Here is a 20,803-nt window from a genome sequence, read left to right on the forward strand (position 1 = left end):
TGCTGGATTACTTTTGTCATAATACTCTACCTAACATTTCTGTAGCAGCTGTGTAGCTGTGGTACACCCATAATTGTCCATGACCTTTTTCTTAGAATTTTCTACTTATTCTGAAGTATGATACCTAGTAAACCTTTTATTGTTCTGCCATCTAGAACCATGGATGCCCAGGCTCCAAATTATGGATGTATTACAACTTTTAACTAACTGCCTATCAATATAACTAGTTTTTGAAGTTAATGGTGGTAATATGCTCCATCTTATAACTATGATAATAGTTATAATCTGATAATACAATGCGGCTAAAGCAGCTGAAGCAACTTGTTGTCATGTTGTGTTATTTATGCCACTCTACCACACAGATTGCAATTTTTAATAGAATCATTTAGTACTGGAATTATAACATCTGGTTTCCATTTCAGGGATAGGCATTTCATGTTTTCAAATGCCTGGCACCAACCCCATTCTGTTGTATACATAGTCCGCAATCTATTAAGTCCACCCCTGAGTATTTCATCCAGATTGTCCCTTGTTTCTCTCAAGGTTTTTTATTTAAATTAATTTTGGCATACAGTTGGCTGTAATTCTTGAACAGTGTCTCTCATGCTAACTTGTAGCTTAAAAGGCTTTCTTGAACCTCTTTGCAAAATAGTTGAACAATACAGAAAATGTATAGAAAGTGCAGGTCCAAAAGTACCTCTTCTAAGAAACACTTTTCAAGAAAATGTTTTAAAGGACAGATGTATTCTATATCTTCTTGTATTGGTAGCCAAGAAATGGTCTGCAGTGTTCTTGCCCAAAATTCTTTTGGTGAGCAGAACAGATTTGCCTTTGTATTCTCATTCATCTCATATTCACAATCCTAATATTTCTGCATTCATAGTAGGAATATTGTGTGTGATGAAGCTTAACAAGTGAAATTAGCTTTTGGATTCCTTAAATGTGTGATGAAAAGCTGAAAAACTACCATAAATTCTTCACTGGCCTTCTCTCACCATTGTGAGAGTGTATGGGGTCTTAAGTTGTGCGTTCATGTATTTGGCACTCACTTTACATCCCAGCCTTGCAGAGCTGAACAAGAATGAGACTTCAGGCCTATCTGCTTATACAGCAGAACTTCTGATCTTTATATATATTGACATAGTTAAGACTTATTCATATTCCCTCAGCAGACACTGGAACACCTTCAGTGGATTCCAGTTTGTATCACATCTTTCCTTAACATCATTTTTTCTCGCTGGTGTATCACAATGTATAAGCAAATGCGATGAGGGGATTTGTTTGCTGTGTGTACATGTGCTTAAATGTAGTGAACACCACATCCTGAGAGAAGTTATGAGTTCATACTTTTATATGGATGTACATTAGCCAAACAGCAAGGTGGTACTTCTTAAATTTATAGCTATAAAATAAAATACTGAATTATCTGTTCAGTACAGTTGCATGGATTCTAGATTGTCGTTTAATTTGGGTGAATTCTGTGTACCAGCCTAGTTCTATGAGGATGACTATCGTTCCAGATCTCTACACAGCTTCAAGCAGCTGTTTTGAAAGAAGGAAATAAAACCATAACTGGCTTGTTAGGAAGGGATTTCTTTCATCTTCCCAAAAATACTCTGGACCAAGGCACAGGACATCCTGGGTATTGAGTCCTGGACCAGTAATAGGTGTCTGATCCAATATGTCATGAGCAGTTAATGCTAGAAAACTACATTGTATACAGTTAAAAAAGGAGATTCCCATAGAACATGTGGGACACAGGCTTTGCTGAATGTTATCTGTGCTGAATCTGGAAATATTGGAGAGTACACAGTCATTTTTATATGCCTGCCTAAATTGTGTTAAGCAAATGTCAAGATTTTCTAGAATGCATTAGTTATAACTGGACTCTTCTTCTGAAACTTAGGCAACATTCATTTTTAAAGTACATTATTTCCATGGAAGCCTCAGTAGACACCCTAGTAAAGATTTTTAATTTTTCTTATTTATTGCTCAATACCTGTTCTGTTGGTATGTGAAATGCATAGATGAGGCACTTTGCATAGTGTCTGTAATTGATTTATATCTTCTTATTTATTGTAGTATTATCTTGTGTTATTTGTTTACTATCTTATTGTTTATCTTAAATATTTGTGGTTCCTTGGTGTTTTCCTCACTGTCAGTTGCTGGTTTCAGATTACTAGATCCTTGCCTCCAGTAATTCACTTTATCTTTCTCAGTCATTCCTGAAAAACCATTTAAATATCAGAGGCACTCGTCGTGACAGAGTCTCATTTTACTCTCTGTAGGAAGAATTCCAAATAGTGCAGGAAAGATTGACAGCAGTTTTGTATGTCAGTCAACATTTAACTAAGAATGACATGTGAGCTTAAATACATTTGGTATTTGTTCTCTACAAATGGATCACATTTGTACTCATTGGTTGTGTTTCTTCTGTGAAGAGTAGTTCTGTTCAGACCGACCCATGGTAGTTTTGCCTTATGGTCTCAATTAATACAACACACTTTTCTCTCCTCTCTTTTATTTGCTAAGAGAAAGAAAATTATATTAACTTGTGTGCGACTCAGTAGTGATGGAGAACACCATTAAACATTTATGCTAGCAATTCATACCATATAACACCACAAGCTTGAAAGGATTCTCTCCATAAAAGAACTTGCTGGCAGTGGAAATTTCCTGAAGGTCACTGTATAACATAGGCTGGTGCTAAGTACCACTACATTTTCATCCAAAAAATATATGGTAGAGAAAGTGTGAATAGTCTCAGCAAAATATCCTAGAAGGAGGACTACCACAGAGTTTAGCAGCAGTCATTGGGCACAGCTGTCTTAAATTTACATCACTCAGGTTTTTCAGATTTCTTTTTAGCAGGTCTAAGATCATATTTTACAATTTGTTATAGTGACACTTGTAACTCCTGTGTTTAAGCAAATGCCTTACGTTGTTAGTAATAAAATGTGTTTTGAGGTAAAACATAAAAACTGAAATTGTACCTGATTTTAAGATCAAGCAATGCAAATACAAGGTGGGAAGCCAAGTGTTTCTCTTTGAATCCAAAATCTCACAGTCTGCTCACACTAGAGTTCATAGGATGGAGCAGATTTTTAGTTACCAGGTTGTCCCACTGCAAAACACAAAGTGCTCAGGAATTTGCCTTCTCTTGCTTCATGACTACAAACAGGTACTGTTGTCAAGCTCCGTATGATCCTGGCAATGATGGGTTAGATGGCTTTATCTGTGTTTCTTGGATAGTCATATAAAAGATGTTGGGTGCGAAATATTTATATTGGAACTAAGCAGACTCTGGCTTGCAGTTTAGAACATTTTTTGCAGGAAGGGCCAAGTATTAATATTTGGAATAGGAAAGAAATACAGTGATGCCAAAGCTCAGGATACTCCCTGTGTTGAAAATCAGTGGTATCAACAAATTCTTTTTTTCTTTCCCCTCTTACTTGGATGTTTCCTTCCAGGATAAAACAGGAATTAACCATTTTCAAGATTTCACAAGAATTTGCAAGAATTTGAAGTAATAGAACAATATTCTATCATTTCTTGGAATGCTTCCCATCAAATGACCACACTTCATAAAATACGAGATAGGCTTCTGTTCTACTGGCTCATGTAATATGTCATTCTTATGTGAATGAGAAGTTCTTTTTAGCATGTACTACTTATCATATAAATGAGAAGTGTTCATCATAAACATTATTTGAAGTCTGTAAATACAAACCAGATCAATGGACAGAAACGTTTCTGTAAAAGAGCAGATAGTCTTTACAGTATGGGTGCTTTTTTGAAGTGCAGCAAGTTGGAAAGATTTTTTTTCTTTTTCATGGATTGTGTCAAATCAGTACTTTTCTGCCCTTTAATTTACACTATTTTCAGTTATTTGTTGTAGTTGTTGTTTTTTAAACTGTCCTGTCTGGGTCGGTGTTACTGAGTGGGTTGAAGGTTTTCTGCTCTGTGAACAGGAATATTGCTTCTGTAGCTGTCTAGATGCACTATAAATACTTCTTGGAAACCTCCTTTGGTGAGAATGAGCACAGTGCTCAATTTTAGAGATTAAGTACATGCTTTATACACATATATAAAGTATGGCTGTTTTTGTAAAAAGCCCATTTTGGATCATGACAAAAATCATATCTCTTCAGCTCTATTCTGAGGTGCAGCTACAGTAACTGTGTTAAGAGATTGTTTTTTTTTCAGCTTAGGTGAGTGTAATTAGTGATGATCGATGCATTAGTGTTCTTTAGCATGTTCTGGTGTTGGTAACAGGGTGTAAAAACCTGTCAGCTAACTTGAAATCCCCACGTCTGTGAACCGTCTTGGGTTTATTGACTTTTTGCATACAGAAGAACAAGGGAAGAAATTGCTCAAATGATCATTCTTAGAATCTTAGACTGTTATCTAAAAGTCATACTGTCCTTTGTTGTTAATGTTCAAAGTCTGCAGTTGTAAGATCTTAGCCAAGAAATCTTACTTTATTTTGCAGAGCATTGGCTGCGACGACTATCTGGGTTCAGACAAAGTGATTGACAAGTGTGGAATATGTGGAGGGGACAATACTGCTTGCAAGGTTGTGTCTGGAGTTTTCAAACACACACTAACAAATCTTGGCTACCACAAGATAGTGGAAATTCCTGAAGGAGCTACTAAAATCAACATTACTGAGATGTCAAAGAGCAACAACTATCTGGGTAAGTTGCATCTCAATGAATGAAGCATTCTTTGTGCGCTAATACAAGTAGGTGGAGGTTATTCCAGGAAAGACCTTCTAAGCAGCACTATATACATGTCAAGCAGAAGAGAAAGGTGAAAAAAGATAAAAATCATTCAACAGGTGTTTTGATCATAACTGGCAGTTTATAGTTCTGGCTTGATCTCTCATGACAAACACCGCAGACCTGTTACCGGTTCCTCTCTGCTGATTATGCTTCCTGCATCACTAACCTTCTCCGAGCAGTTAAGTAAAACGTATCCAGGCTAACTGAGGAAAAAAGAGCATCTTCTGATTGCCTAAAAATTTCAGTTTTCTTCCAGTGAAAGTACATCAAAATTGATTTGAGATAATATGATACTGAGATGGTATCCACAGAATGCATGGTCATTTGTACAATTGTTTATTCTGAAGCAGGTTCTTAATTCAAAACTGTACAAAGTCCTGGAATATTTATATTAACACCATAGCATCTGTCTAGTGTGCTGCAAACTAGAGATTATGTGGAATTTCTGCAGATCTACGTCTGTCTTACGTACATTTCTGAACTGTGCCATTCCCTGTTGTGACCTTCCACGTTCCCAGGTTACAAAGCTGTTTAGTTTGCCTATGCTGGAGCTTCTATTTTGGAGCCAATTCTGAGTCAACAGGGGAGTGAAGTTAAGATTTGTAAAACTTGACCCTTACCCTTTAATTCTCTTCACTTGTGAGTCCATACTTAGATCTGTCTTTAAAAGTACCATAGCAAGTAATAAAATGCGTCTACACAAGGTCTTTCTTGCTAGCTTGGTGTAAGTATTACCAGAACTATCTAGCTGTACTGGAAGTTTCAAATCCCAGTACTCCTGTTTGACAGCTGCTCTGTCTCACTTCTGGCTGATAAGGATCTCAGCTTCTGCTCAGGTGTAAGAAAGGAAAGTGCTTGTTATTGAATTGCCTTTCTCTTTTCTGCTTTCTTTTTGTTAATTCCTGCTGGAGCTATAACTAGTTCTGCAGAAACATTTGCCTGCAGATGGGGAGTTTATTATGGGGGGACAGTCTGAATGATGTGAACTCCAGGATTTTACCAAAAAGGTGACTCTTCAAAAGTGAAGAAATAATACAAGCTACCCAAAGTTCTGGAAGACAATCTGTTCTGGACCTCTTGGGTGATCTTACTAGTTCTCTTTTGTCCTGTTTTCATCTAGATGTATTTTTTATACATTCCATGTACTAGCATTCATTTTTTCATGTGAAGAGTTTGTATAGCATCCATCAACACTAACTTGTTTGATGAAATAAACCCACAACTCTGTCTAAAGAGCTTCCATAGATACTTGTACATCCAGGGAAAATGGGTGAGAATGCAGCTTATTTGGCAAGACAGTGGAAGAAGCCACAACACTGTATCATGAGTTAAATGTAATGTTTCTGTCAGATGCCAGCATCTGAAAACAGCTAGCAGAAAAATTCCCTTAACTATGTTAAGTATCCTGAGCCACTTAAACATTTTTGGAATGGGCAGGACAGAAAGAGAGTAACATTTTTTTTGCTTTAAAATAATTTTTTTTTTGCTTAAAAAGGATGTTGGCATGTATGGGAAAGTGGCAAAGGTTTTATTTCCCATGCTACTCCTTATCCCGTGAGCTCTTGGTTTATGCTATCTTTTTTTTTTTTTTTAAGCCATTTCATATGTTTAATTTTAAAGCTGCTGGTATGGATTTAGTCTGCTAAATTTGCCAGCTCCCTCCCTTGTTAGGAATTCTTGAGACTCTAGTTCCAGTTAGAAAGACTCTTGCCTCTCAGCTTACACTGTTACATGATTACATGATAACTTGGTTTATTGAGGCAGGTGAGTTGCACCAGGACAGGAATACACGTGTTCTAACAGATCAGGAAACTGAAACTAGAGAAAGATTAGTCAAGCAATTTGTTGGACAAGTGAAATGGTAATTGAGGGGATGGGTTTTGGCATATCAGTAGTCACAAATTTCTTACTGATAAAGCAGCATGCAAAATTTAGACATGCACATTTTTACAGAGCACATCACACTAGTAGAACTGGGAAGGCTTGAGAGCTCAGAGAAACTAGTAAACATCAGATCTATATTTATGGTAATAAACTGAAGTCTTGACCATTGAAATTAAAAATCCTAAACTCATCCTTATGCTGCATCAACAACAAGAAAAACAACCCAGCAGCACATAGTTCACTCATTTGCAAAACTGAAGTGTGAGGTGCCTGTTCTGTCTTAGTCCAGTTGTAGATATCAGAGATTCTTGTAAGCAACGTTCTTGTTGCAAGGAGTGTAAGTTAGTTGCTTTTGATTTTCCTTTTTCACTTTACACATTTTGTGATTTCTTCAATGCAAAGTCATAACTCAAAGATGCAATTTTTTTTTTTTTTTTTAGAAAATGACAGAAGATGTTTCTGGGAATGGCAGTTATCCTGCTTGCAGGAGGTTCAGGAGACTGTCTTGAGTTTCCTGTGGTTTTATCAAGCAAATTTTACAAAGCTCTGTACCTTTTCACTCCTTTGGCAAAAATACTAAGCAAATAAGCAACCGGGAAGGTGTGTTTTCAGGAGGCAGTTCTGTAAAATCAGGAGGTGCTGGAAAAATCAGGCAACAATGTGAGATTTCCTACCCATTGAGTTTCAAACAGCTAAAAGTCATCTAAACATTTGAAAGGTTCTCCATACTGCTTTTGTGAATTTTTTTCTGTAGTCAACTATTGCTCGTTGTTGCAATACCTGTGACCTTCATAAAAAGCATGATGATGCTGAATATGATGGTAGCTTATTATGGCTTACTAATTTTAAATATTGCATTTTCTTTTTTTTGGCACACAAATTTGACTGATTGCAGAATAAAATGTATAGGTTCTTCTTGAAAACAATGAAATTTTGTTAAAAGAAAAAACATGACAGTGGTATATGAAACTTTTAGTCTTTCTGGAACATGTCATTATCTGGGAAGTCAGAATATTCAGACAAGCTGTTTCTCAGTAGTTGTTCAACTGACAATGTAACTTTTTAGTTAACCACAAAAACTATAAAATTATAAATTTCTTGTGCGTCTAGTGATCTATACTATTTTATTTCTGTATACCTTGTGATGGTTTGAAACTGTCATTTTAATTTTTCTTCTCAAAGTTCAAGCAGAGAAAGCGAAAGAGTGTAAATAAGTCACTATTGGGTGTAAGAAAGCAAAATAACAATTGTTCTAAACACTTCCATTGGATAGATAGAAATGTTTAAGAACTACTACTACTCAAAACAAAGTAGACACAGTCAGGGCAACTTGCTGGGCTGTCTGGCTGCTGTTGCTTCTTCTCTTCTGGCTGAAGATAACACACTGACCCTGGTGAGCTAAGTTAACAACCTTTCTGCTTTTAGCTAATTCTGCTTTCTGCCAGGGGGATCTGGGGTGGAGGCCCCTGGGAGAGAGGCCCCTTGGGAAAGATTCCCTTTGGGGAGAAGCAAAGGGAGCTTGGTTGTGCTTTTCTGTTGATTGTATATATTTTTAAATGTTGTGAATTTTGTATATTTGTACATATTCATTGCATTTCATCATAGATTGTAGATCTGCTTGTAAATACAGCTTTCATTCGCCTCCAGACTGAGCTAGCCTGGTTATTGTCGGGGGGTGGGGAGGGGGGGCGGAATTTCAGCTCACACTGACACATACCTGAAAAACCTTCAACAACATTGTTTCTATTTTCTGCTTACGTTTTCTTTTTTTATGTATCCTCCTGTTTTTGAATGAATTAATTTCATACAGCAAAACTGTTCTTCTCCCTGTCCTCTTTTCTTCCAAACATTGCCTGCTTCCCCCTACCTCTCATGCTAAAAATCCTTTTAGGTTTTCCACTTCTTGAAGATCTTTAATCTAGGAAAAGTGTTGATCTGACAAAGGAAAATATTTTAACAGTCAAGATGTTTCTTCCTGAGCCAGAATGAACTACCTCTAATAGAGCCACAAGGCAGATCAGAAATTCCTGAGGAAACATCTTGTATTTCTCGTGTGTGTTTATGTGTGTGTTTGGAAAAAAAAGCAGTCCAGTTTGGAACTGCTAAATAAAAGCTATTGGTTACTATTATTAACGTCTTAATTAATATGTATATTTAGGTGTTTTGTTTTTTTTTTATGTTAGAATCAAAAGCTACACATTACCATTTAGGTTTAGACTCTACAGTAAACAAGTCTATAGGCTGTACAGTCCTGAGCTATGTAAAGAACAATTTCCTTCTCAAAGTTGATTTCAGCAATATTTTCTGACTGGCTGATGGGCTAGACCTTTCAGCAACAGAGTTACTGACCGTGGACAGACTTTCCATTGGCAAAGCACTTCTGTCACATGCTGGTCTTGTACAGAAAAGGGACAAAGACATATTTTTTTATCCCACTGCTAATCATCAGCTGGCGAGTTCTCATACACTGAAATGGGAAGCTTGCCACTGAATTAAATAGGACCATAATACCTTAGGTGGGACCACTATGTTACAGCACTTATGCTGCAAAACATATGGGTTTGTGTAGTATCTTTGGGATTGGGATTTGGGATAACGGCAAATTTTAAAGCCAAATGACATGAATCCAAAGGTGGTGTTTTGTGTGTTGGGCCCAGAAAACCTAATTCAAAGAAGCTGGTTGTTGTCCATACCCATAGCCTCAACAGCAAGAGAATCTGATAGGAAGGAGGAATCAATAGTAAAAACTGAAATTTTGTTTAATACAGAAGTGAAAGACACAGTGGTTCAAGTGGCATCAGTTCTGAAATACACTTTCCATGTGTAATAAGCTTACTCTAATTGTGAAGAATCTGGTAATGTCCCATAACTCAAGCAGCAGTTTGTTTCTAGAACAGTTACCTGAGCCTCTGAGATTCAGTTCTACAAATGGTACGAGACATACTGCCTGCCATTGTTTGCAGCAGATGTTACCAGAGATCTTATATGAAAGGGAAATTATATGCATTAGAGTTTTGGCAACTCTTTCACTATTTTGTGCTGTACCTATTTACTGCAAAGATACTTCATAGTGAAATTTATTTCATTGCTAATTGTAAAGCTTTTCGCAGTTCCTTCAGGGAATAGTTACATATTTCAATTTCATTTTTCATGGAATTAGGTAATTTCAACCACTAAATGAGACAGGGAGATCTTTGGATCTAATCCATTTTTCCTGCTTTCTGTAAAATGATACTTTTCTGGCAGCTTCTGTTAGCACATGCCAGCATACAGTATTTGTCATTAAAACAAGTTACACATTAGTATTTTTTAGACAAAAGGCCAAAGATGTTAATAACATTCTTTTGAATATTGGTGTGCCTGAACATGAATCTGGATTTAAGGAATTTGTCATAGGAAAACCACAGTGGCTGATATTAAAAGGGCTGTGTAAAGATTCTCTAAAAAATATTTTGATTGATTATTCCCTGCAGAATTCGAACAGTGTGTCTCATTATGAAATATTGTTAGCAGCTCTTGAGTTCAAAATAACATTTTGAAATCAGATTAGAGATTCAAATTTACATCAAATAGAGGAGTTGGATTAGAACACTGGCAGAGAACTTAGAAGATATTGTTAGAGGCACTGCTGTATCATGTGTGATAATATGAAAGTTTTGTAATCTACATGGTAGCAATTGTCTCTTTGATTTCCTTTATGTGGTGCTAATTAGATCAATTAATACACTTTAAAATATAATTTTTTAAGTTGTTCTTAATAATTTGGTGTTTTAGTTTTATACAAGATTAAATATGGCTATGCAAAGAAGTTGGAACAGGTACTTTATAGTAATACAGGAGAGAGAATATGTTGTTTGAGTTTCAGAGCTTAGAAAGAATACGCAAGAGTATGCCAGAGGAGAAGTTTTTCTGTTTTCTCAGTTACTTTGTATACAAGGAATCTGCTTATAGTAAACCTCTGTTACAGTGCTTAGGTGTGTGTTGTGTTCAGTGGCTGTCCCAAATAAGTAGTGGAGTTATCAGTGCATCATTGGTAAGTCTTACTTTTCTATTCAGAAACAAAACCTGCAATCTTTTCATTTGAGTTTACAAAGTATTGAAACCCAAAACTATGCTATTGTGTATGTTTATTGCATCGCGCTTAAGGAACCCCCACAAGGATTTATGGTATGTGTTACTCATTGAATGCATCCCTGCATCAATCTGTACACTCAATTGGAGTTTCTCTCACATCTACACCGTACTGAATACATTGGTTAACAAGTACATAATTACAATATCTGGACTAGAGTAACTGGGAGCTTTATCTTCTGCTCTTGGTCCTCTTGCCTGCTCTCTGCTGGAGTTAAACCACAAAGACATTTCTTTGTGTAGGCAATGTATAGAAATGTTACCAGGGAGAATAAAGACTGTCACAGGTTTGCTTCTAATTCAAAAGGATTAAAACCAAACAAGAGACAGCATGTTAAGACAGATAGCATTGTGCAATCAGTATCTTTCTAACACTTCTAACCCCCACTAGTTGGGGGTTGGACTAGATGACCTTTGGACTGGGACCTTCCAACCCAGACCATGCTATGATTCTGTGATTCTTACCTGAAGTTTGTTACTAAGATGCCTGGTTCTTCATGGACACACACTTACATTTATATAACCTTTGAATTATTGTTCTTAAAAGAATTTCACATTACTGTTCTGTAGGAAGAGTTTGTTTCACTTAAGCAAATATTCATCTTACTATATCCAACATGTATTACTTGGCTAGAGTGGTTGCTTACTAAAATCCTTAAAGTTGTTAAGATTTTGGATGAAATTCAACCCTGGTGTTAATGAATTCAGCTCCACTGAATTCAAGTTGCACAAGAGTATTACCTAGTCTAATGACCTGTAGTTGAACCAAATATATCTAGGACATTATTCTTTGCTGACCATGTTTTTTTTTTCAATACTGCTGTTGCTTAAATAATTACATTTTAGAGTTTCTGGCAAGGTTATCTTACTATATTAAATTCCAAGGTGACCTTTTCCCTTCTGGCTTCATTAAAGAGCCAGATAATATCTAAAACTCTGTATAGTGGTCTATAGGGTTCCAGGCACATTTTTAAAACATACGAAAGAAATGCTTTTTTCAAAAGCTGGTTTATTCCATTTTATATATTACGCGGTGGATTTTAAAAAAAGCACACCACGCTACTCATCTGGGTGATGGGAGGTACGTTTTCTCCTGGCCTCAGGAAAGAAAATGCTTAACCCTCAATGGCTGGGTTAATATCTGTATCACAGATTTCCCCCACTGTCTTATAAAACAGTCTTCTACATGTCACTTGCCATTGGTGGTTTTGCTTGCAAGCTTGTAAATTAGATTCCCCTTTCTTGCTGATTGCGGGAGATCTGCTGAGAGATAGTCTTAAGTTGGGGTGCTGAGCAAGAAGTCTGGATGTCCAGCCTGGGAGAGTAATAGCTATTCATCTGCCCTGAATCTCAAGGAGAATTCTCCATGCTGCTGCTTTTCCAGGTAAATGTCTCCCTGGCCATTTTCCTCTTTTGCCTCTCCATCTTGAACAAAAATGCGAATATTTCTTTACAGCACCCACTGGCTAGGCTTTTTGGCCCGTATCTGCTCACTGATGACAGTTATGACCAGTTTTGAAACTCAGAGAAAGCATGTTTTCATATCCTGTGTTTTCCTAGTTCTGTCATCATTTGACAGAGGTGATGTTATTTTTTTTTTACCATTTGTTTGTAAGCTATGTTCTTATGAAAACAGCTGTCGCTACAGCAGTGCACCAGCTGAAGCCTTCTGTTGCTTTGATGATCTATCCTGCAAATACATCATCTGAACAGCAGCCAACAGCAACAAATCCCACTGAGGTGTTGGTTTCATGAGTTCTGTATTAAAGGAGTAGTTTTTTCCTTCTCTTGAAATGTGGAAAGGTTGTTTTGAAGGAAGGGAAAGAGATAAAAAGAAGTTTGCAAAATAGTGAGTAGAGACTCAGACAGGCTGGTTGTTCAGTTTGACTTGTAAAGCACCCTGCAATCTGGTTATCTATATAACTCTGCAAGACCCCTTGTTCTGGAAGCCTCAGGAGAACTACACGTATTTCCTGCTTCTTGTCAGACACCAAAATGTTTCTCACAGTGTTTTAACTATACTTCTCTTTTCCTTTATGGTCAGAACAAAGAAACTTAAACGCAAAATTTCAAAGAAAGTGCATTAATAAATGAAAGAGATGGGCTATTTGACCAGCTTTCATTAATCTAAAACTAATATGAACTTCTTGGGTATCAAAGCTTTAGATTATTTCTGTCTTCTGGTTGATGATCTAGTTGATACACTAATTGTCACCAAGTAGTTTGCATGAGAATACTTGTTTGAACATTGGCTTTAGCTCACAGTGCTTGAAATAACAATTCATGGTTTGTTCAAGGCTTCTTTAAACATGTAATCTCTTCTGAACGGTGTATGTTGATTGATCATGTGTAATGCATACATTCCATGGCACTGACTGATATTCACTAATAGGGATTCTCCTCTCATTGATGCAGCTGACTATCTGCCTTCACTCTGTTTTTTGTGTCTAAGATGGCCAACAAGGGACCATTTCAGAAATGGCATGTACTCTGTGGAAGTTATTAACTCTGGGCTGATTAAAGTCCCTCATATGTAATCTTGCTCAGTTGGCTTTTTACCTAGTGTAAATGCTGCTTTGTCTAAGGATATTCTTTTAAAGTTGTGATTAACGTGTAGTGATCTCACCTTGCTCGTCATTGGTCTGATACAATACTTTTCTCCTCATACTTCCTACAAACTTTAATCCAAAATTAATCTTATACTCTGGCTTAGCTATACATAAAGAATGACCAGTGTCAGTCCAAATTCGTAAACTATCCATAGACGAATTCCCAAATCACATGAAGACGCATTTCTTCCTTTTCTTGCCAAGAGGAGAGGTTGTTACTAATTTAAATGGCTGTTCAAATGCTGCACAACTTAACTCTTAAGAAAAAATTATTGGGAACCTGGTTTCAATTGTTGCAGATATTTCTGTATAACATTCTTTGATTCCGTAATCTTATTTTATTCTGAGCAAAATTCCTTTTTTGGATAGCAAAAAAATCTTTCTTTGTTCCTTAAGTATCCCTTGATCTAGCCAGAGAGAATGTGTTCTTACATCTTTGTCTAATTCTGTAAAAGAAACATTTTTTTCCCTTTTTTCTGTTGGTTCTCTTATTTCATTTCAAACTTCTCATTTTTACCATTTTTGTTTCTTACCCTTTTGAAAATCTTTTAGTAAAATATAATCATCCAGTAGAAATTCTACATGATTAGTGGCTTTGTGGTTGGATCCAATAAAGAGATTTCATCTGTGAGAATATTTTTATACTGCAGCATTAAATTCCAGAAGAAATCCATGTCTTTTCTAATACACAATATATATGGGGATTTAAAACTTGGCTTATAGACCCTGTGATTAAGTTAGACAAGGGGATTAAACTTTATCCTTTATTTCTTAACTTTCCCAGTGTCTTTGTTTTCTGTTGAATATTACTTCAAACACTTTGTGTCAGAAAGATATGGGTGCCTAGGAACTGTACAGACCCAATCTTCCTTTCGTATTTTTACCCATGGCAGCAGTAGTTACCCCACTGTCAGCAGGAGTTACCCCATGGTCATGGCTCAATTTATTTTATATATTATCTTACAGTCAAACTGCTGTAATTCTGAACATTTGGGTAGCGTGGCTGAGAGATTCAAGTCAGAAGAATTTCTGTGTGAGATTCTGAACTTGTTTTTAGTAAGCTACTTAGCAAAGGTTACCAGTTTGCACTGCTAATCTAGACATGTTTTAGGCATCCTGAGAAAGGAAAACAATATCCCTAGTAACCACAAAATGCTAATAAAGGGGTTTAATAAGGACATAATATTCCAGATGCAGATCATCTGCTAATCTGAGGTTAGTAACTCAATCCATCTCATTCACTTACAGCCACCTACACCAGCATTTCTACCAAATAAAATAATGCCCAGCTTTGAGTCAGTGACTCTCGTGGCACAAGGCTACAGCTGTTCACAACTATAGAATTCTTTGTTTGTAGCTGGTACAGAACATGGAACATCTCAATGTGACTTAAAATAAGGTTTCTGTGTGGAAATTTCACTGAAATTATGGGAGGTAAACCTCAGGGATGAGCAAGTCCTCTGTTCTGTTGAGCAACAGAATTCTAAGCAAAGCGTGAGAACTTTTAAATGATAAGCAGTACCAAAACTTTAGACAAAAGATACATTTTTATTGGCAAAAAGAGGCCTCATCATTTGTTTTGTAAATTGCTTGTAATGACCTAGGGCAACAACGTCTTAGTGTATAATAGATCTGCAGATGTTTAGTCAGAGGACAGTGTAGATTCCTTCAATAAGTGGAATTACAAGTTCACTGTTGAATTTCTGTCGTAACACTCCACCATTCCCTTTTAGGTTGGTATCCCAGAGGTATGGGGGGATTGATTTTTTTCTTCAAGTATGTGGAAGAGTTAGAAGAGGCTGTTACCTAGCCATAATGATAGTTCACTCTGATATTTTTTTTTCCTTACCAAATACTTTTTGTTTACTTCTTCAAGCCATGGGAATTGGGTTTAACTGAAATTTACATTATAAATCGACAATGGCTTTCTTCAGTTGTCTTCTGATAATAATAATTAATAATAATAATAATAACAACAAGAAGACGATGATGACCGACATGCATGGTGTAGTCTTAAATTTGTGTTAAGAGATTATAACTTCACATCATCATCATTTTCTGTTACATTTTTAACAAAGTGGAATTTAGAAAAAATGTCTCCAGTGTATCAGCTGAAAAAAAATCTTAAAATCATACAGTGAGAAATTATTTTTTCTTATAACCCTTGTCTCTTTTCATGGCACATCAGAGTTCATTCCTGAATATTCAGTCTCTAGTTCAAAATAGTTGTTCACATGTTCTTATAGTCCTAATGAGCAACAGACCTAGTTTATTGTTGGCTGCGAGTGGTTAGCTCTAATAGAGGGGGAGGTATTGTGCACTGAAATGTCAACGTCTGTCAGTTATTTATAAGTAAAAGTTAACTGGTTTATGAATGAAACAGAATGTTCCTTCCCTGTGCCTCTTGGTGTGGGCTCAATTCTGAGCAGTTGTGCAGAAGATAGATTTTAGAGAACTGCAAAGTAAAACATATGATTTTATTCCGTTCTGTTAGTTGGTTAAGAAGTGTCACATATTTGTAATTTAGTACATTGTCATTATCCTTGTAGATGGTTTAATTTAAAAAGATAAACATAAGAAATTCGATTAATGTGTTTGAATTAACATGTAATTACCTTATATTGATGGTGGTGCTTCTTTATAACAAACTGCATGTGGTAATTCATGTGCCAGGAGGGGTGTGTAGGCAAAATCCAGGGAGAAGGATGTCCAATGACCGTACAACAAACAGAAGCTGTGTTTTTACAAGCTATTTAGGACAATGCAGCTTTCATCTTTTTTCTTTCAGTTAACAGACTAGGATATGAGCATACTAACATGTAGTACATAATGTTATTGTGAAAGTAATTATTTTGGAGATTCAAACACTTAGGAAAACAGCAATGTGACTTCCAGTATGCACCTTGGAGATGAATGTTATTGTGTACTTATTGAGCATCAGGAGAGTGTGACACCTTAGGATGATGTTTGATACTCTGTCCTGTATGTTCCTGAGTTAGATTTTATTGGCTAAAGTTGAAAGTTACACTGAGAAAAAATTAAAGGGATCTTAAATTCACTGTTTGTTATTGCTTTTCAGTTTAGAATGTGTGCTTTGACATCAGCTTCTCTGTCTCCACAGCATACGTTTTTGAAGCAAAGCTGAAATCAAATGGAGTATTTTTGTTCCCACCTTGGAATGTCTCTAAAGATTCAAGAGAAACAAACAGAGAGTGTGCAAAGGGATGTAAGATGAAGCAATACCAATTCAAAGCTCTTTCTGAGGTTAATTGGTAAAGGATTTTTTCAATCTGTTAGCTACCTTGCTTTTTCAAAGTAGAAAACAATGGTAATATGGTCAGGATTCCTGTGAAATCCAACCAAAATGGGGCATGTTGGAACCCAGATAGGCTTCAGAATTAAATGCATCTCTGTTGACCTTATTCTGCAGGTGCTGATAAGTACTCTCTAAAGAAAGTTAGAGGCTCTCAACTCTCCTTACTATAAAAGAGTTAATTTGTTAGATTGTAAGGTAAAAATCTAAACCTACATGTTAGAACAAAGAACACAGTGACACAGCAGCTATAAAGTTACTATGTAGTGAAGTCTAAAATTTTCCTTTTTATTTCCTTATTATACTTCGTGTATACATCTGAGAATGCAGATCTTCCTGGTGAATGCAGTGAATGGAGTGGAATTAGCATGAACTTAACACTTGGCTGAATCGTGCCATTTTCTCTTACTATCTTTGAGTTTTCATCATGTCTTAGAATGAATTAACAAAATTGAACAGTAAACACTGACCACAACATCTGCTCATATGTGAGCCATCTGTTGCTCCTTCATTCTAGTACAGCTACATCTTGAAATTGGTACAATGTTCTACATATGGAGTCAAATTCTTGTTGGATTTAGATTTTAACAAGAACTGATAACTGTAATGCATTGCCACCTGCTCATACCTTTTCTTCTCTCCTCCAGTATAAAGCAGCCATCCTATGACTTTCTTCCCTTGAAAACTGAAAAAAAAACCCATGATGTTCAGGTTGCAGTTCTCACCTCTTGTTCTCTTGTTCTAAGGCAATTCAATGCCACCACATGCAAGGATTAAAATTCTGCTTTTTCTAGTGGGGCACAAAAATGGAATTGTAAAATTCTTTAGGCCTGCATAGGCAAGACTCTGGCAACTTAAAACCTTAAAAAATACACTGTGTAGATGAGGTTTTCAAGCAAACAGTTAGTATTAATGGTAATGTGTTTTATTAGTCTAAGGTACTTAAGAGTCTGAAGTGCAAATTCTGTTTTGACAAGTCGTGTGTCAGATAAATTATATTCATATTTTGCAAAGTATTGGGCTTGACATCAGAGGTAAAAGGAAAGGTGCCACCAAAAGTGGTGCATATTTGAATCCTCAGCAGAAATGATGGTGGACAAAGTTAAATGCTTATTTTCAACTTCCTAACTATCATGATGACCCAGCTTTCTCAGAGTCCAAAGCAATGTAAGAAGAATCCTAGAACTGATCTTATGTGCGGATTCAGTAACAGGTCCGGCTTTTCATCTTATGTGTAATTTAGCTTGCATAGTGCCTATGAGTGAAAGCAGAGCTGCTTATGTTTCTCTTTCTTTGAAAGGCTCCAAGACTTTAACAAACCATTAGGGTATTCCAGAAATATTTAAAGACACTGTTTTTAAAACTAATAATAAATAGTGTAGCTGTTTAGCATGTAAAATCCATTCAGCATGGTAAACAATTTCTTAGGGAGGGTGGGAGTGTGACTAAAACTTTTTGCTGTGGAAGACTGCCCTCCTTCACTTTCAGTGGTATTTTCTTCTGAACTCCACAGGTCTATGGGTTTGTATTTCATGGCTCCATCCAGAGTTTGGCTGTTGAAACAAAAGCTCTTTGATTCTTTGAGAAGATTGTCGCAGAAAGTACTTCTTATCTTCAAAGTGTGTTTCTGACATTAATTAATTGGATCTTCATGATCCTGTGAGCAGGATAAGGAGCAGCCTGAAAATGCCCATTAAGTACTCCTACTGCAATGAACTGTGTTAGATGCTTCTGGAGCCTAGCTGGATCAAGTGGTTTTTTTCCTACTGCCCAAATAACTTTATGAGTGTTTGAAAAGAAGTGCACAAAAATTAAAAATGCTTTTGAACATTCAGCAGACTTTTATGCCTATGTGCTTGTGGATGTAAAAAACCTGCTGTTCAAACAAGCAGGGGCAGATCTTTGGTGGCTTGTAAATTACAATGGTGCTATTGATTTCCCTGGAATTGTGCTGCCTTAGCTAAGCTGAAAGGGCCTGTCTCTTTGGAGGGGAAGTAAAGCAATAGGTACTAACACCTGATTTAAATAAAAAGTTTTAAAACCTAATAATAATAGCACTAATAATAACAATAATAAAGATATGCTTGCAAACACATGGAATGGATTTTGTGTGAGACAGGGTCAAGAGAAAAAGCCGTTAAATGAATGGAAAAGAAAGACAAAACAAAATAAAGTCATTGGTATTTGTGGATATATCCTGGTATGAAAATGGAAAATACTTGATCTCTCCACTAAATTACCAAAAATTCTTTTCTGTCTCAAGTGACCATTATCCTAAACTGCATCTGACAGTAATTGTAAAATGAATCAGTGGTATTTGGTATTTAGGTGGGGTTTGTTTCTGAAGCTAATCAGGAAATGCTATTAACCACTTAAGTTAGTGTGTGGATTTTGGATAGGAATATAAATAAACAATGTTGAAACTCCCGGACTTGGAATATATGCGTATCAATATCATCCAGAAAGATCTTTAATACATCAACTCCTGTTCAGATACTTTCTTTAGGAGTTATGGTCTTTAAATAATATAAGCATGATATTTAGTTTGGAAGTATAATAATTGTTAACTAAGTAGGCTGTGAACTTTTCATATGTCATACTGAAAACTATGAACAGTGTCTCAGTTTGCCAATTTAAATGAGAAATGTCTCCTTCACTGTGTCTGATTTATGGTATCTTCCTATTTAGTGTAGGCAGAATTGAACCTAAGAGACAGGAGAAGAGCTCTTGAATAGATTATTCTTCTGTTACGTTTGGTATGTTTCATAAGGTTGAGATTGCAGTAACATGTTGTCTTCTTTGGTCATTGATGACCAGCACGAGTGGGGATTTTTGTAGACAACTCAGAGTGCTGCAATATTCCTTGTCTTTGAGCATCTTAAACATGGATATGCTGGTGGCTCCTTGGCCTGTGTGTATGTACACACAAACACAATAAGACTACAGTTTTGGGGCAACAGAAACTGTATCACTTATTTGCAAAAAGTCTTGAAAGACTTGACAAACTTGACAGCAGGGCAGCGATAGTGAGCTTCAGGGAATATCACTGTCCAGAGAACAATATTTGCTGCTTTTTGGCTGTCTGTGTTAGACCAGTGAAAGCTTTTATATATGTTGCTCAGCCAGTACATAACTCATTACATTAGTTAGCAGTATTATTCCATGTCTTTTTTATGTTGGCTTTTTTGTAGTTTTGTTTTTGTTGTGGGTTTTGTTGTTCCTGTTTTCTGTTGGTTGATGGGTTTTTGTTTGGTTGGTTTGGTTCCAAATGGTGGTTTGGGGTTATTTAGACCAGAAGAGACTGTCAATGCAGATTCACGTAGTGATTTTTTTCGCTTGTGTGAAGATATTCTTGGATCAGGTGTTTATGGTTTCTTTGGATGGGCAAGGTTTGTGTTTCAGTTTACGAAGTTCTTATCGACTAGTATAGAAACAAAAATTAATAAATACAAAAGAAATAGAAGGGGTGGAGAAAGTAAGGGTAAGAAGATGCTAATTGAAAGGTAACATGATGGGAAATATCAAAGCTCATTCTAACGAAAACTCACTCTACCAATGAGCTCTTTGAAGTGTATGGAAAAATTTGAACCTGGATTTATATATCTGTCAAAAGCAATGAAAGTACCTGTGAATTGCTGTTTACTTGGATTGATAATAATCACCTCCAATAAGGATTTTTTGGCTCCATTAATTTGTTTAAACTTACTTTGTGCCTTTTTTTTAATGTAGGTTGCTCAATAGCTTTACCGAATGCCTGTTTCTCAAATTCAACTGCTTTATGTTACATAATAAGCTCTGCAAACTTTGGCAGTTACTGCTAGTCCTGTTGCATGCTATATAAAGCAGTTGCATACCACATGCCTAGCATCTAAAAGATCCTAAAGCCTCTCCTAAATCTATGTAATTGACCTTCTTTGGCTTTCTTCTCTCAAAAACAAAAAGTTCTTCATTTTTCAGTAGTACTTAGACCATTTCTGTATTCCATTAGTCATCAATAAAAGGGTAAATTTTAAGTTGCATCATATGGTTCCAGTTTAACAGTTGAAATTAAATAAAGGTCACATAAAGAGCTTGATTGGTGA

The 20,803-nt window shown here is 36.2% G+C and overlaps 1 protein-coding gene across 1 annotated transcript in view; it reads left to right on the forward strand.

Moving 5' to 3' along the window:
- The window catches only part of THSD4 (thrombospondin type 1 domain containing 4), a 226,809-nt gene that overhangs the window by 173,095 nt on the left and 32,911 nt on the right, over positions 1 to 20,803 (forward strand). The window contains exon 7 of the mRNA XM_054388088.1: positions 4,493 to 4,697. Coding sequence (XP_054244063.1) covers positions 4,493 to 4,697 — 205 coding nt within the window. The remainder of the gene's footprint in view (positions 1 to 4,492; positions 4,698 to 20,803) is intronic.

Source organism: Indicator indicator, chromosome 16 (assembly GCF_027791375.1).
Source record: "Indicator indicator isolate 239-I01 chromosome 16, UM_Iind_1.1, whole genome shotgun sequence".
NCBI lineage: Eukaryota > Metazoa > Chordata > Aves > Piciformes > Indicatoridae > Indicator > Indicator indicator.